This window comes from Misgurnus anguillicaudatus, chromosome 24 (assembly GCF_027580225.2).
Source record: "Misgurnus anguillicaudatus chromosome 24, ASM2758022v2, whole genome shotgun sequence".
NCBI lineage: Eukaryota > Metazoa > Chordata > Actinopteri > Cypriniformes > Cobitidae > Misgurnus > Misgurnus anguillicaudatus.
In genome coordinates this window covers 38,637,366-38,652,500 of record NC_073360.2, presented here as the reverse complement: position 1 = coordinate 38,652,500, position 15,135 = coordinate 38,637,366, and the positions used below count along the sequence as shown (strand labels likewise).

General features: G+C 38.4%; 1 protein-coding gene across 6 annotated transcripts in view; it reads left to right on the top strand.

The window, feature by feature from the left end:
* The window catches only part of LOC129438607 (uncharacterized), a 247,281-nt gene that overhangs the window by 136,473 nt on the left and 95,673 nt on the right, over positions 1-15,135 (top strand). For all 6 annotated transcript variants that reach the window (XM_073862949.1, XM_073862948.1, XM_073862945.1 and 3 more), the window contains 3 exons: positions 3,955-5,775; positions 6,402-6,575; positions 14,318-14,491. In XM_073862949.1, the coding sequence (XP_073719050.1) occupies positions 3,955-5,775; positions 6,402-6,575; positions 14,318-14,491 (2,169 nt within the window). The remainder of the gene's footprint in view (positions 1-3,954; positions 5,776-6,401; positions 6,576-14,317; positions 14,492-15,135) is intronic.

Here is a 15,135-nt window from a genome sequence, read left to right as displayed (position 1 = left end):
TGAGAAACAAATAATTGCAATGCATTTATGAATCGATATTTTTACCCAGCCCTAATATATATATATAAGCTAGAGCCAAGCTAGACGAGCATTCTATGCCATCAAAGGCAAATTTAAACAAACAGACATTCCTGCTACAGTCTGGTGTAAAATATTCGATAGTGTAATAATGCCCATAGCTCTGTATGGTTGTAAGGTTTGGGGTCCACAATGCCTAACGGATTACTCCAAATGGGACAAACATCCAATGGAATCCCTGCATGCTGAATTCTGTAGAAATATTTTAAGAGTTCAGAGAAGAACACCAACCAATGCATGCAGGGCTGAATTAGGCAGATACCCCCTAATAATACACATCCAAAAACGCTCCCTTAAATTCTGGTCACACTTAAACTCAAGTCCCCCAAACACACTTCAGTATGAAACCCTTAAAACCCAAGAGAAGAGACCTAAAACCAGTCCCATCTGTCAACTGGCTCTAAGACTCCAGACCAGCACTAATGAACGCAAACAAACCACAATAAACCAAATCAATAAAGAAAGTCAAACTTTATATTTGGATCATTGGGATAATGAAAGTAAAAACCAAAGTAAACTAGAATGTTATCGGGCACTAAACAGAAAATACAGTCTGTCAGAATATCTCTCCACAGTTAGAGATGTAAAGCAGAGACGAATCCTCACTAAATACAGACTCAGTGATCACAGTCTGGCAATAGAGAAAGGCCGACATAGACAAACATGGCTCCCAAAAGAAGAGCGAATCTGTGTCCATTGTGACAGTGATGAGATCGAGACAGAGACACACTTTCTCCTTTACTGTGGTAAATATAAAGAGCTTAGAGAAAAACACTTTGACAAAATCTCAAAGCTCATACCAGAGTTTCATAGCTCTTCAGATTCAGATCAAATGAAGATGTTACTGGGGGAAGACAGACACCCATCAGCTGCTGCTAAATTCATTTATCAGTTACACACCATCAGAAATAATCTACAGCCCTGATCTTGTACAGTACTTTTATTCTACCTCTCATGTGCCTCCGTATATGTACATTTGTATACTTCAAATATTTATATTTCAAAGACTGTACTGTAAATATCCTCTGATTCTATTTTATTTTATTTGCAGTAGTACTTCATCCATCACCCAGCACCTTAGCTTAATTGCACCTTAATATTTGCTACTATTGTGTTATTGTATGTTTCTTGTTTTGTGTATGCTTTGGCAATATTGTAAGTGACACAATCATGCCAATAAAGTTCTTTAAATTGAAAATTGAAATTGATATATATATATATATATATATATATATATATATATATATATATATATATATATATATATATAACTGTGCCAAACTGATTCATTTTGGTTATTAAAGAACACATTTTTAATTAAAATAGATGACTTGAATATTGAAAGAAAAGCAGCCAATAATAGCCCACACTAGGGATGGCGAAAACTAAACATTTTCTTGACCGGCCACCGAGCCTCATTAGCTGGTTGAAACCGGTTAACCGATAGGCCTATTAGTTTAAAATATGCTACGCTATTTAAAATAATGGCCATTTCGAGCCGTGCCTGCAATTTCCCAACTCTGTCGCATCTCTCTGCGCTCTCTGTCTCTGGCTCACACACACACACAGCTCACAACACTTTTTTAAATCCCCTACAGTGTGGAACATGAGTCCTGCAAATGCGGCGCCGATTCGGTGGACAAATGGCTGCTTAGTTTTGAAATGGTTTAGGTACAAGGTGATCGCGTTGAACTTGAAAATAAAGGCGTTTGTAAAGCTCATTTGAAAATTGCCGCGGCTCATTTAAGAAAATGACAGCTCCGAAAGACTGCGCTTTAGTTTGAGGTAGTGCTAACAATAATAAAGAAAGAGGATGATCATCATCACCATATCTGTTACCACTGAAATATAGATGTAATGTATTTCCAAATCTAAACCCATCTTATGCGGAATATTGCCTAATAGACTGCAACACGATAAAACCAATGGATAAAACAGGCACCTTAAGAATGCGTAAAAGACACACCGGCCAAGGCCGATCTAACTCAGTGTGTGTGAGAAAGCCCTTGTCTGTTCTCGAACAATTGCAGCAAATATATTTAATGCTAATGTATGAGGCATATATGTCTACGCTGAGTTTTATTCATTTATGAGGTGCATTCTAGTAAACAATGCAATGCAAGTGAATGCGCCGTGCCGGCACCTTCATGCACGGACCGGTTATTATATTATCTACTATATTTGCTTTTTATTTATTAAATAGATGCAATTGGTTGATGAAACATTTATTAAAATTAAGATACAATTTATACAAAATGAAATTCACTTTAAAGAAATGCTTTCTACAAAGCAAAACTTACAGGTAATTAAGTGGTAAAAATAATATCTGAGGATTTACAGAAACAAAACTTAATCTGCACTTTACTGTTAGCCTAAAAGACGTAAATATTAATCATTTGGAATACAATCAGTAGAGACTTTAATTTTAATTATTCTATTGCTGTATTTTATTTACTTTTCGAATAAAGAAATTTATAAAAAAATAGCCTTAAGCATTTACTTTTCGCAAACTTTGTGAGCTGCGAAACCAAACGCAGTGACCTCGTGCCAAAAGTTTTGTGATTGTTTTTTTAAGTACAAACAGGCCAGAAATGAAAAACTGAGTGTGAGGGATTTGTTCACTTCACTCATAAATATCTTGGATAGAGATGACTATAACTGTAGTAGAGTTTAGTCCACTGTATATAATAGCCTAATTTAGAGATCACTTTTATAACCGACAACTTTTACCTTTTGACGTTGATAAGGGCAACCATCGGTCATCGTTTAACATCACTAGCCCACACTAAATGTGAACTCCTTCAGTATTCTTTAAAATTCATCCTAAGGTGAAACTTTAAGAAGCTTATTGAAAAAATGCCACATGTACGGTTTTGCAATTTCAAGGCAAAGGGTGACTGCACTTCAGATGATAACAAGGTTTTGATTTATTTTGAATGCTTTTAGTCACAACGTAATTCCCACAGTTACAATTGTGTTATGCCATAGTTTGGACGAATTTATTACTATTCTAATGTGGAAAAAATATATTTAAAAAAACAAGTGAGTTCCAAGACTTATTAGTATGTTCCTCAAATGTACCAATATGCACCTTTTAGGTGTATTTTTTGAAAAGGTACTACCCCAGTGACAACTTTTGCACATTCATGTACCTTTTTCTATGAGTGCAAAGTGTCTCAGTGATGTGAGGTGTGTTTAGCTTCATGCAGCGTGTGTTGCTGGGGGACAGGTTTGGGTGCCACATGAGTGCTTTCCGACTTTATAACACTACAGTATATGTATTGTGAAAATGCAGATAAATGTAACTTAACTGTACATTTAACTGATTTGTTTCTTGTCATAGTATAATTGTTTTTAAACTCTTTCCCTGCCATCAGCAATGCGTATTTCCGCTATTATCCACCAGGTGGTGCTCTTACCCAACTTATAAAACCCGGAAGTAACGCCTTAGGACAAACGGTTGCTCTAAATCTGTTCTCTATCAAACATCCTTCACAAAAACACAATTATTTGCTCTAAATTTGGTATTTTTAAAGAAACCTAACCATATTTGAGAGGTGATAAAATGGGAACAAATGAAGGTAGGACAATTCTTTTGAAAGCAGAGAGATTGTTCTTTCATTTGTATTTTGTATGTTTATTTATAGAAGAACATTTTCTGGAAGGCATTACACCTTTGTAAAAAATCATAGAAAATGCTGGCACTGACTGGCAACTTTTTTTAACACTGGCAGGGAAAGAGTTAATACATTTAAAGTCTGTGTTTTGATTCAGTATTTTTGGAGTTAATGTTTTGGAGTTTTGGATCAACTCAGAGCAACTAAAACACTGTTAAAAAATACTCATTAATCATACAATGTTGTTAATATTTTACAGATTAGAACAAACAGATACTGAACATGAGGACATAAACGCACTACAGGAGCTGATGGGGAATGACACCTTTAAAAGAAATCTGCTGCAGAAATATAAGTGTTTATGGGAGGGACCATCAAAGCAGGGAAAACCCCCAACACTACTGAATGAGATCTACACAGAGCTCTACATCACAGAGAGTGAAAGTGGAGAGATCAGTAATGAACATGAGGTGAGACAGATTGAGATACAATCCAGAAGAACAACAACAGAGGAGACACCAATCAAATGTAATGACATCTTTAAACCTTTACCTGAACAACACAAACACATCAGAAGTGTGATGACAAAGGGAGTCGCTGGCATTGGAAAAACAGTCTCTGTACAGAAGTTCATTCTGGACTGGGCTGAAGAGAAAGAGAATCAGGACGTCCACCTCATATTTCCACTTCCTTTCAGAGAGATCAATTTGATGAAGGACAAAACACTCAGTCTTTTAGATCTTCTTCATCTTTTCTTCCCACAAACAAAAGAAAAGGAAATCTTCAGTGATAAATATAAAGTGTTGTTCATCTTTGATGGTTTGGATGAGTGTCGTCTGTCTCTGGATTTTCACAGCAGTGTGAGGTTGTGTGATGTAAATGAATCAACCTCAGTGGACGTGATGCTGACAAACCTCATCAAGGGGAATCTGTGTCCCTCTGCTCTCATCTGGATCACCTCCAGACCAGCAGCAGCTGATCTCATCCCCTCTGAGTGTGTTGATCGAGTCACAGAGATACGAGGCTTCAGTGATCCACAGAAAGAGGAATACTTCAGGAAGAGAATCAGTGATGAGAGTCTGTCTGATCAAATCATCTCACACCTGAAGTCATCCAGGAGTCTCTACATCATGTGTCACATCCCAGTCTTCTGCTGGATTTCAGTCACTGTTCTAGAGAGAATATTGAGTGAAGCAGAGAGAAGAGAGATCCCCAAGACTCTCACTCAAATGTACACACACTTCCTGATCATTCAGACAAACATCAAACATCAGAAGGACTATGAGAAGAAAGTGAAAGATGAAGACATGATCTTCAAGCTGGGTAAACTGGCTTTTGAGCAGCTTGTGAAAGGCAATCTGATCTTTTATGATGAAGACCTGAGAGAGTGTGGCATTGATGTATCAGAAGCATCAGTGTACTCAGGATTGTGTACTCAGATCTTCAGAGAGGAGTTTGGTTTGTATCAGGGGAAAGTTTACAGCTTTGTTCATCTGAGCATTCAGGAACATCTAGCAGCTCTTTATGTGCACATATCTTTTATAAATGATCAAACACCGCTGTTCTCTGACACCTTCTTTCAGTTTAATTTATCTAACTTACATCAGAATGCTGTGGATGGGGCTCTACAGAGTAAAAATGGACATCTGGATCTTTTCCTTCGTTTTCTTCTGGGTTTGTCAGTGGAGTCGAATCAGAATCTCATACGAAGTTTGATGACACAGACAGATCACAGCTCTCACAGCAATGAGAAAACAATCAAATACATTAAACTGAAGATCAGTGAGGATCTTTCACCAGAGAAATTCATCAATCTGTTTCACTGTCTGAATGAACTGGGTGATCATTCACTAGTGGAGGAAATCCAAAATTATGTTAAATCTAAAACATTAAAAAATACCAAACTCTCTTCATCTCAGTGGTCAGCTGTAGCTTTTGTGTTGTTGACATCAGAACAGAAGCTGGATGAGTTTAATCTAAAGGAGTTTGTTTATGTAGAAGATTATGGATATGAAGAAAATGAACCACTTAAAGTTCTTCAGAAGCTGTCTCCTGTGATTTGTGAATACAGATCAGTTCAGTAAGTGTGAACCATCACTTCACCTTTAAAAATTTGAATAATGAAGAATAACCTCACAAATCTTCAGATGTCATACAGAGTTAAGTGTTTAGTGTGTTTGTTGTGTTTTCTGTCTTTATTTATTCACACATTATGAATTCTTCAAGCATTAAAACAAAGCAAGTAGATGAAGAGCAGAGTTTAAAGATCGCAAATGTATTGTAGAGGAAGACCATGCAACATTTAAGTCAATGTGAAACTAAACCGGTAACCAGTGAAGAGAAGCAAGCACCGGTGTGAAAAATGCTCATGTTGTTTAGTGCAGGTGAACAGTCTGGCTGCCACATTCTGTACCATCTGCAAGCAAAGTAATACTGATTCAGGCAAACCCAGATAGAGCGAGTTACAGTAGTCCAACCTTGATGTTATGAATGCATGGATAACTCTTAATGTCCTTATAAAACATCATCTTGAGTTTAGCAATAGATCTTAACGGAAAGAAGCTATTTTTCACAAAGCACAAATCTGTTTATCGAAACATAAAGTAAATACAACCTCAAGATTTCTGACACAATCATGTAAGTTTAGAGAAAGAGGACCAAGACTCAAGTGCTTCCAAACTCACGTTTTTCTTCTTTTCTCTACAGGTTGAGTTATTGTAATATCACAGATGAATGTTGTGTTGCTCTGACTTCAGCTCTGAGATCAAACCCATCACAACTGAGAGTTCTGGATCTGTCTTATAATAATATTGGAGATTCAGGAGTGAAGCTGATCTCTGATATACTGAAGAATCCTGACTGTAAACTGGAGATACTAAGGTAAGATCATCTCTTTGATAGTCACACATATACTGAGGCTTATGGCGCTTTTCCATTGCATAGTACCCCACGGTTTGGTTTGGTTTAGTTTGGGTCGGTTCAGCTTACTTTTGGGAGCTTTTCCATTGGGTGCAGTACGTAGTACCCGATACTTTTTTTCGTACCACCTCGGTTGGGGTTCCAAGCGACCTGAGCTGATACCAAACGTGACGCGAAAACACTGTAGGTCACTGATTGGTCTGAGAGAAGCGTCATCGCTATAATGTAAATATTAGCTTTAGCTTACTGCTAGCTTGCGTTGTCTCGAGCAAACATGTTGTTATCTGTGTTCTGCTATACGTTTCCAAACACCATTTAGCGATGAAAATCATCCACAGGTTGAGAATCCGGGACACCATAACAGTTTTTTCCAGACTTGCAGTTTGTGGCGGCACATTCGCGACGTGCACATCCGCATTATATGCTTAGATGCAACTTGAATGAGGTTCAGTGGAGCGCCGTCGACTGACGCCACGGGTCGGGTGTTTGAACAGAAACTGTCATGTGAGACAGAGGTAGTTATAAAAGCGATGTGCAAACATCTATTTGTTGTGGCCAATTTTAATTTTGTGGCAGACTGGGAAATAAATGAATGAATGGGAATGTACAACAATGCTCTCACTTGATGTCACAGCAGTAGGCAGCGTAAATATAACGACACGCCTAAAATCCCTCCCACTACGAAGTGATAGTAAACTCAATGGAAAAGCTAACCACGCCAAAGTGAGGTGAGCTGATCCAACCCAAACTAAACTAAACCGTGGGGTACTATGCAATGGAAAAGCGCTATTAGTTATTTTATTTTATTTACTAGGTAGTTCTTTTAATCAATCAAATTTGTCTGGATGGTTAATAACACTTTTTTCTGTGGTGTGACAAACTGAAAATACATTTAATATCGAACCTTACATGGACTTTTAACAAAAACTTTATCTTAAACAAACGCACACCAAAATGTAAAGGATATATTAAGTCAATGAGAGATCGGATCAGTATGCAGATACATCAGCAGTAGGTGTGGGGGAAAAGTTGATTCAACATAATCACGTGACATAATCAGAACCAAAAGGCGCAAGTAAACTGACATGGACTTTTTAGAGAGGGACAAACAACAGGCACACTTTTCAGTAGAGAAAGATTCAAAACAAATATATATTTTATGATTTTTATGATAAATGTTTTATGATTTATAATGAACTGAAAAACAATAAACATCAATAAACTAAACTAATGATGACTAACAAGAGACTCTCACAGACCACTATTAACATCTACAGTGGTGTGAAAAAGTGTTGGCCCCTGCCTTATTCTTTATTTTTTGCATGTCTGTCACACTTTAATGTTTCAAATCATGAAAGTTTTAAACACTAATAAAAGATAGCACAAGTAAACATAACATGTAGTTTTTAAATTATGGTTTTTATTATAAAGGGAAAACAAAATCCAAACACACATGGCCATGTGTGAAAATATGTGTGAAAATATATTTTATTCCTCATCCAGTGGTACATTCACTGCAGCTATCAATTCTTATTGTAATTGAGTAATCTAGCACTGAATCGATCGATTAATCAAGTAATCGGATAAAAATTTTGTGTGTGTTTTTAAACAACCAAAACAAACAATGCATAACGAAAATGACGTGGCTGTAAAATGTTCAAGCATTTGGCTTTTATTTCTTAAAAAAACATTGACAGTATTGACATTTGGCTCCAAAAAATAAGCCTATTTATTAAAATTTTTACCCATTTAGTGTTTATAAGTGCCAGTGCCAACAACTAAGAAGTGCACTTTAATTTATTAAAGTGCACAACAGGTTTCATGCTGTAATCTAGCCCTGGCATCAAAGTAAATATCTGGTTTATGTACATTTCTGCACCTGCAGCATTTACCATTAGACTTTTAACATATAATATATCATTTCTGGGGTGAGCCTATTTGCTATGGTAACAACCTGTGTGTGCATACGTGCTGTGCGTGAGGAAGAGTGACACCCCACTCAGACGTTCAGTTGTTTTATTGCATTTTGGTACTGCAGAAATACATGCATTCATTTTCAATAGAACGCTGCATTTGGTTTGCATTACTTGCATTGCGGTGCATTCTAAGTGAAGAATCCGTTCGAAAAATCACATCATCACGTCCCCCTGTATACAGTGAATGCATGCGGCTGAAATTATTGTTGCGTGGCTACATAAAAGTTTAAGCGTATGTGATGCATTGCGCGATCGGTCTGACTTGCGTGAGAGGGAGACGAGGGTGCATGCATGTGTGTGAAGGGGTTATTTTTTAAGCTATACTCTTTTGCAATTGAACGTGAATACGTTTACTTCTTAAAAACAAAGCTAAACATCATATCTAGTCAAACCACATAATGACATCGCTTCAAATACAGTATGGGATTAAAATCAGCGGAAGCTACGTTACCTTGTTTCATCGACGCTTGGTGAAACAGCAGTGGATGTTTTCGGTTCAGATGCTGAATGTAATGTAATAAGAATGTAATGATCCCAAACTTTAGACATTCTCTCTCTGCCGTTTATGGACATATTTACTCTCCAACATCGCGCCAACTAAATTCTAAATGTATCATGCGCTATGATGTGCTTCCTGAACATTGAACAACGGTCCGTGTGATCTCGGGGCGTGTAGTGTGCGTCATAGGAATTTAACAAGGCTTCGAGGCAGAATTTTTGCCTCAAGGAATTTTTTGAATCGAGTTGATCGAGTAACTCGATGAATCGTTTCAGCCCTACATTCAATACAAATATATAAGCTGGTTGCACCCCAGTTTAGCGCCCATGGTGGTATAATGTACAGAATATAAACATGTAGGCTAGACTATTTTATAATTTTCATGCTTTCATTACATTTCCTTATATGAGTCATGCACAGTCCTGTTTGATAACCCGCATCCGCGCGATAAAAATTACACTTGACCCGTTATCCGACATCAGCATCAATTTATTTCATACCCGTTTGACATAAAGACTGCGACCGGCCGCACCGCAAATCGCGAAGTAAGTAGAAGTCTTTAAAGATCTTCATGCAGAACATTGACAAAAATAAGCACAGGGCCATGATTGGGCAAATATATTATCATTTAATGTGAAACTTTGTGAGGGTCTGCAGATTGACAGCTGAGCGGTCAGCAGTTTTTGAACACTCATACGCGCTGCGCTTATTTATAATAACCTGATAAATTGATTATATGATTGCAGTGATTCCAAAGGGATGTCCAAAAAAAAACTCAAGTAGAACGTTAAATGTTTAAAGATTAATGTCTCTTTCTGAGTCAACAACGCAAATCAAGGAATAAAGTTAGAGAAATAATATTTAAGACAGCCAGTCTGGCAGGGTGGTAATAGCGATACAGCAAATGCCGAAAAAGTTTATACTTTATAGTTATAAGTTTATATGGAAGTAATTATGATGAAACAGCAGTCCTGGCTTTTTTTCTATAAATTGGGCGCACGCGACATCATTGGTGTTCGGGTTTACGTTCAAATCATTTTCTTTATAAGAATTAAGGGTGTCACGATTTCCATTTCAAATCGAAATCGATCGAAATTAAGTCACAGCTTCGAACTTCGAATTAAAAAATGGGATCGTCGATGCTGCCACGCTCCCATTTCACGTCCGGTCGGCTTGCCAAGCGAGGAAAAAAAACTCTGAGATGCCTTTAAAAACATCTGTCCAGCGGAACGCGATCATATTTTAAACACGAGGGATGTATTGCTACAACTCCTTGAAATGCATATCATAAACAGGATTACCAGTGATCTGACTTTGGACAGAGTGCAGCTCTCTGCACGTGCGCGATAGTGAGGGAGGCGCAAAGATGCAGCGAGTTATATTTTAAACAAAAGGATAGTTTGCCTCAGCTTGCATGAAACGCATAAAACTGAACAAATACATAAGGATTACTACTTTAGTTTATGTTCAGACTTCGGACAGATGCGAGCACGTGCACGTGAGACAGAGAGAAGTGCAGCTGCCTTTTATGCTGGATTTATTTCAGATTCTATGAGTCCAGGACACGCGCATTAAGTCCATGTGCATTAAGTCCATGTTAGAGATGCGCGGATGGACTATTATTTCATCCGCAACCGCATAACAAAACTCATCATCCGTCCACCATCCATGCGCACCACCGTTTCTGACCAGTTTTCAAAACTGCACCCGCCCGCCATCCGCTGACTGGGCGATGCAAGGCGCTGCTGATGACAGCCGCGACTCCGCGAGACTAGAAACCTCTTGAATATCAGCAGTGAACTCCGTCTTCGATCGGCGCACAGGGACAAAAATAAATAAAAAAATAAATAGCCTAAATTAAACGCACGAATTACATAGCCTGCACTGGTGTCATCCTGATTTACCACGTTGTAAAACTTATTCCAGGCAACCCTTTCTGACATTCTATTTCCTTTGTTTTTAATTCTCATTTTTTGAGTTTGCCACGTTCCTCCTTGGCCAGCGTTGATAAGAGCTATGTCAAAATGCGTCCTCATTTCTCCGCGCTGTTAATGATAGAACGAATGTATCCTTAACAGCCGAGGATATCCCAAACAATTAAAAGCTTTATTAAATAAAAGTGTGTATTTATTAGAAAACTTTTTCTTGTCACTGTTTTAGTATTATAAGTTATGTTTTGTGTTAATATTATTCTGTTTATGTTGCGTATATTTCTAGGTTGATTATTTGATATGCTGTTGAATAGATTAATCTACATCAATGTGTCATATGTTCTAAAATAAATTAATATTTTTCTGATTACATATTTATTTTAATAAGTCAGAAATGTCTCCGCTGTTTTCTGCTGACAGGCGCGGTGGGTGCTACTGGGGGCGTGTGCAGCAGGTGACGCAAATTTTGGGTCCTCAGAAGGCTAGACCGTCTCATTTCAGTTCTTTTCTTGAACTTCTGAGGCTGCCACTATGAAAGACAGAGATGTCGCATGCTTAGAAGGACAGAGCTAATAACTAGCAGTCGATCCGGCACCCGCCCGAATTTAATTAAAATATTATTTTTCGTCACGTCATCCGCCCAATCCATGTAACTGCCAACCGCGCATAGTCCATGTGCGTGCAAGAAGGAATCCTCTCTCTACAAGCTCTCGCGTTAAGTGAAGCCCACAAACCCCCATGCGAGTTGTGCAATGTGCATGTTAATGTTAAAGTATTATAATGATAATAATAATAAATAATGGCATATCATTTTTGTCTAAATTATATGCCATATAAAAATATGTAAAAATCGAGAATCGGATCGAATCGAATCGTGACCTTAGAATCGAAAATATAATCGAATCGAGGATTTGGAGAATCGTGACACCCCTAATAAGAATTATGCTCTGGCTCGGTTGTAAGATGATCATTACCTAATGCCGTCTTCAACCTCCCGTCACATCAGCTCTGGTACGATGTGGTACGAGCATTGGTTATGATCTTCGGACAGATCATGCCTTAACTTAACATTCCTAACAAAAAAGTGGTCTATCGTTCTTTTCCTCTTCTCTTATCATCCGTGGCTACATCCACTCTGTTTATCTGACGGACCAAGGCTGCTCTTCTCTCTGTCGGACTGGAGCGTACACGCATTTTAAAACGTACACACACGTACATCTGGACCACAGCTTTTTCCATCGAATGATTGGTCGCACCGGACCTGAGATATTTTTTAAGTTGCACCATTGAGAAATTAGGTCGCATGTGCAACCAAATTGGTTGCACTTTTGAGCCCTGGCTCTGCGTGCTTTACGTGCCCGTCTCCGTCTCCTGCGCACACCTGTCCGTATGACAGAACGTGGAGGGTGAAGTGTGCCCGGGCTTTCGGAGGCCTAGACTCACATGACGGACCAATTGCTGGTTGGAATCCTGCTCAGAGCGTCTTTGAGTAGAGTTGTTAGTAATTTCACTATGAATGTAGGGCTGGGCGATATGGCCAAAAAAATTATCAAGAACTTTTTTCCGTATCAGTCGATATTGATAATTATCATGATAAATAACAAATCTTTATTCCTGTCAAATTTAAAGGCAGATTTTTGCTCCTGAATTAAAATGTAAAAACCCGGCTTTTCACAAGTGTTAATTGTTGCAAAGCAGCTTTACATGAGTAGATGTAAAGGAGAACACAGAAAATCAATAGATAATATAAGCAGTAGAACATAGCAGCTAAGGTTAAACCGTACAAGCAAGCGTATTAATAATGTTACATATAGAGTAAAGTGCTAGGCTAAGCCAAAGTTGGCTGACTCTCCCTGGGACTAAAAACCCCCTAGGGAAAAAACCCGGTGGGAAAAATCCTAGAAGGACAAAAACCCTTGGGAGAGATTTATATATGTATATATATGTATATATAGATACGGTAGGGATAGGAAGCGGGTAAGTGGATTAAACTGGTTCAGCCGGTGGTCGTTGGTCGCGCATCGGCTAGGCATCACGGTGAAGGACAGCCAGTAGATCAGTGGTGCGATGACCTTCACAGCAACAGGAACTGGGTCTGTTTGTCTCATTGTCCTCGGGGTTGAGGACGAGACAGGGAGACAAAAACAGAGTTCTATTAGCGTGACACATGTAATGCAAGTGTCATACATTATAGTTGTTTAAGTCAACTCGGTTCCAGACAGGCTAACTATTGCGGCAATTGACCACCACATTCAGATGTTTGCACATTTATCACTATACCTATGTCTCACATGACAGTTTCTGTTCAAACACCCGTGGCGTCAGCCGACGGCGCTCCGCGGAGCCTCATTTAGGTTGCATTAAAGCATATAATACTGACGTGCTCGTCGCAAATGTTCCGCCACAAACTGCAAGTCTGGAAAAAACTGTTATGGTATTCCTGATTCTCAACATGTGGATATTTTTCATCGCTAAAATGGGAGTTTGGGAACTTATAGCGAGCAGATGACAACATGTTTGCTTGAGGCAGCGCAAGCGAAGCTAGCATTGAGGTAAAGCTAATGTTTTACATTATAGCGATGACGTGACGATTCTCTCAGACCAATCAGTGATCTACAGTGTTTTCGCGTCACGTTTGGTATCAGCTCGGGTCGCTTGGAACCCCAACCGAGGTGTAACGAAAAAAAGTATCGGGTACTACGTACTGCACCCAATGGAAAAGCTCCCAAAAGTAAGCTGACCCGACCCAAACTAAACCAAACCAAACCGTGGGGTACTATGCAATGGAAAAGCGCCATTAAAGGCCACATCTGTAAAAATACTGTTATTCTTTACATATTTCTTGTCTTCTATCCAGTTTTCTTGACCTGGGCACAGATACATTTACTCCTATACCTTTCTTATACCTATACCGTTATATCTGTAATGTTGGTATTAATTTATAAGTTATCCCGCTCTCTCTATCTTTCATTTATGCAATATCTAATGACCCCTTATCTTCTCATGGCTAAATCTTTGTTTGATTGCAAGTTCATGCAGGCTGTGTAGACCATCGGTAGATTAGTAATCTATTTAGAGCATATTGTTTTATGAATTTATTATTGATATTTGATGCCTTCGTATGACACATTGCCATATAAGTGTATTTTCCCAACCCTAATTACTATTGATACCTTACGATTTATAATGAACTGTAAAACAATAAATAGTGAATAAACTAACAAAAGAAAATCCATGTTGTTCTGATGTGTGTGTTGTGATCTAAGAGACTGAATTGTTTGTCTCTGTTCTATACAGGTTGAGCAGGTGTAATATCACACATGAAGGTTGTGTTGCTCTCACTTCAGCTCTGACATCAAATCCATCACACCTGACACATCTGGATCTGTGTGAAAATAATATTGGAGATTCAGGAGTAAAGCTGATCTCTGATGTACTGAGGAATCCTGACTGTAATCTGGAGATACTGAGGTAAGATCAGCTCTCTAAAAGCCACACATGTACTGAGGCTTAGTTAAAGTTAGTGTAAAAGGCTCATTGTACTTCTGCGTAGGGCCTACACCTTAGCATTGATGCTAAATTGGCATGAACTGCTTTAAGCCAGTTGCCGATCAGTCTGCTCAGCCCTGCATAAAGTCGAACACACCTACTGTGTTTAATTTCGGTTTGGAAAGCACTTGAGTTTCAGAAACCATTCCGTGCCTCTGAGTATTGCTTTTGACCCAAATTACAAGAAATTACAAAAATTACAAAAAAATTACAGCTGGTCTAGTCGCACGGGATTAGTATTCCTTAAAGTAATTTCTCCAGACCTTTTTACAGAGGGTAAAAGTTGCCATAATCTTTACTGAAGAAGTTCTGAGAAAATCACTAAGAAGCTCTGATAAAAATATACCCAACTACTCTATGTAAAACTAATCCTGTCCGAATAGTACTTACAGTGGCAAGAAAAAGTATGTGAATCCCTAGAAATGAACTTGTTGTCTACAGTGATTTGCCATAAAATGTGATCTGATCCTCATCTAGGTCACAACAGTAGACATATACAATGTGTACAAGCTGACAACACACAAAAATTCTAGTTTCTTGTGACTTTTTGAAAACACACCAGCTAG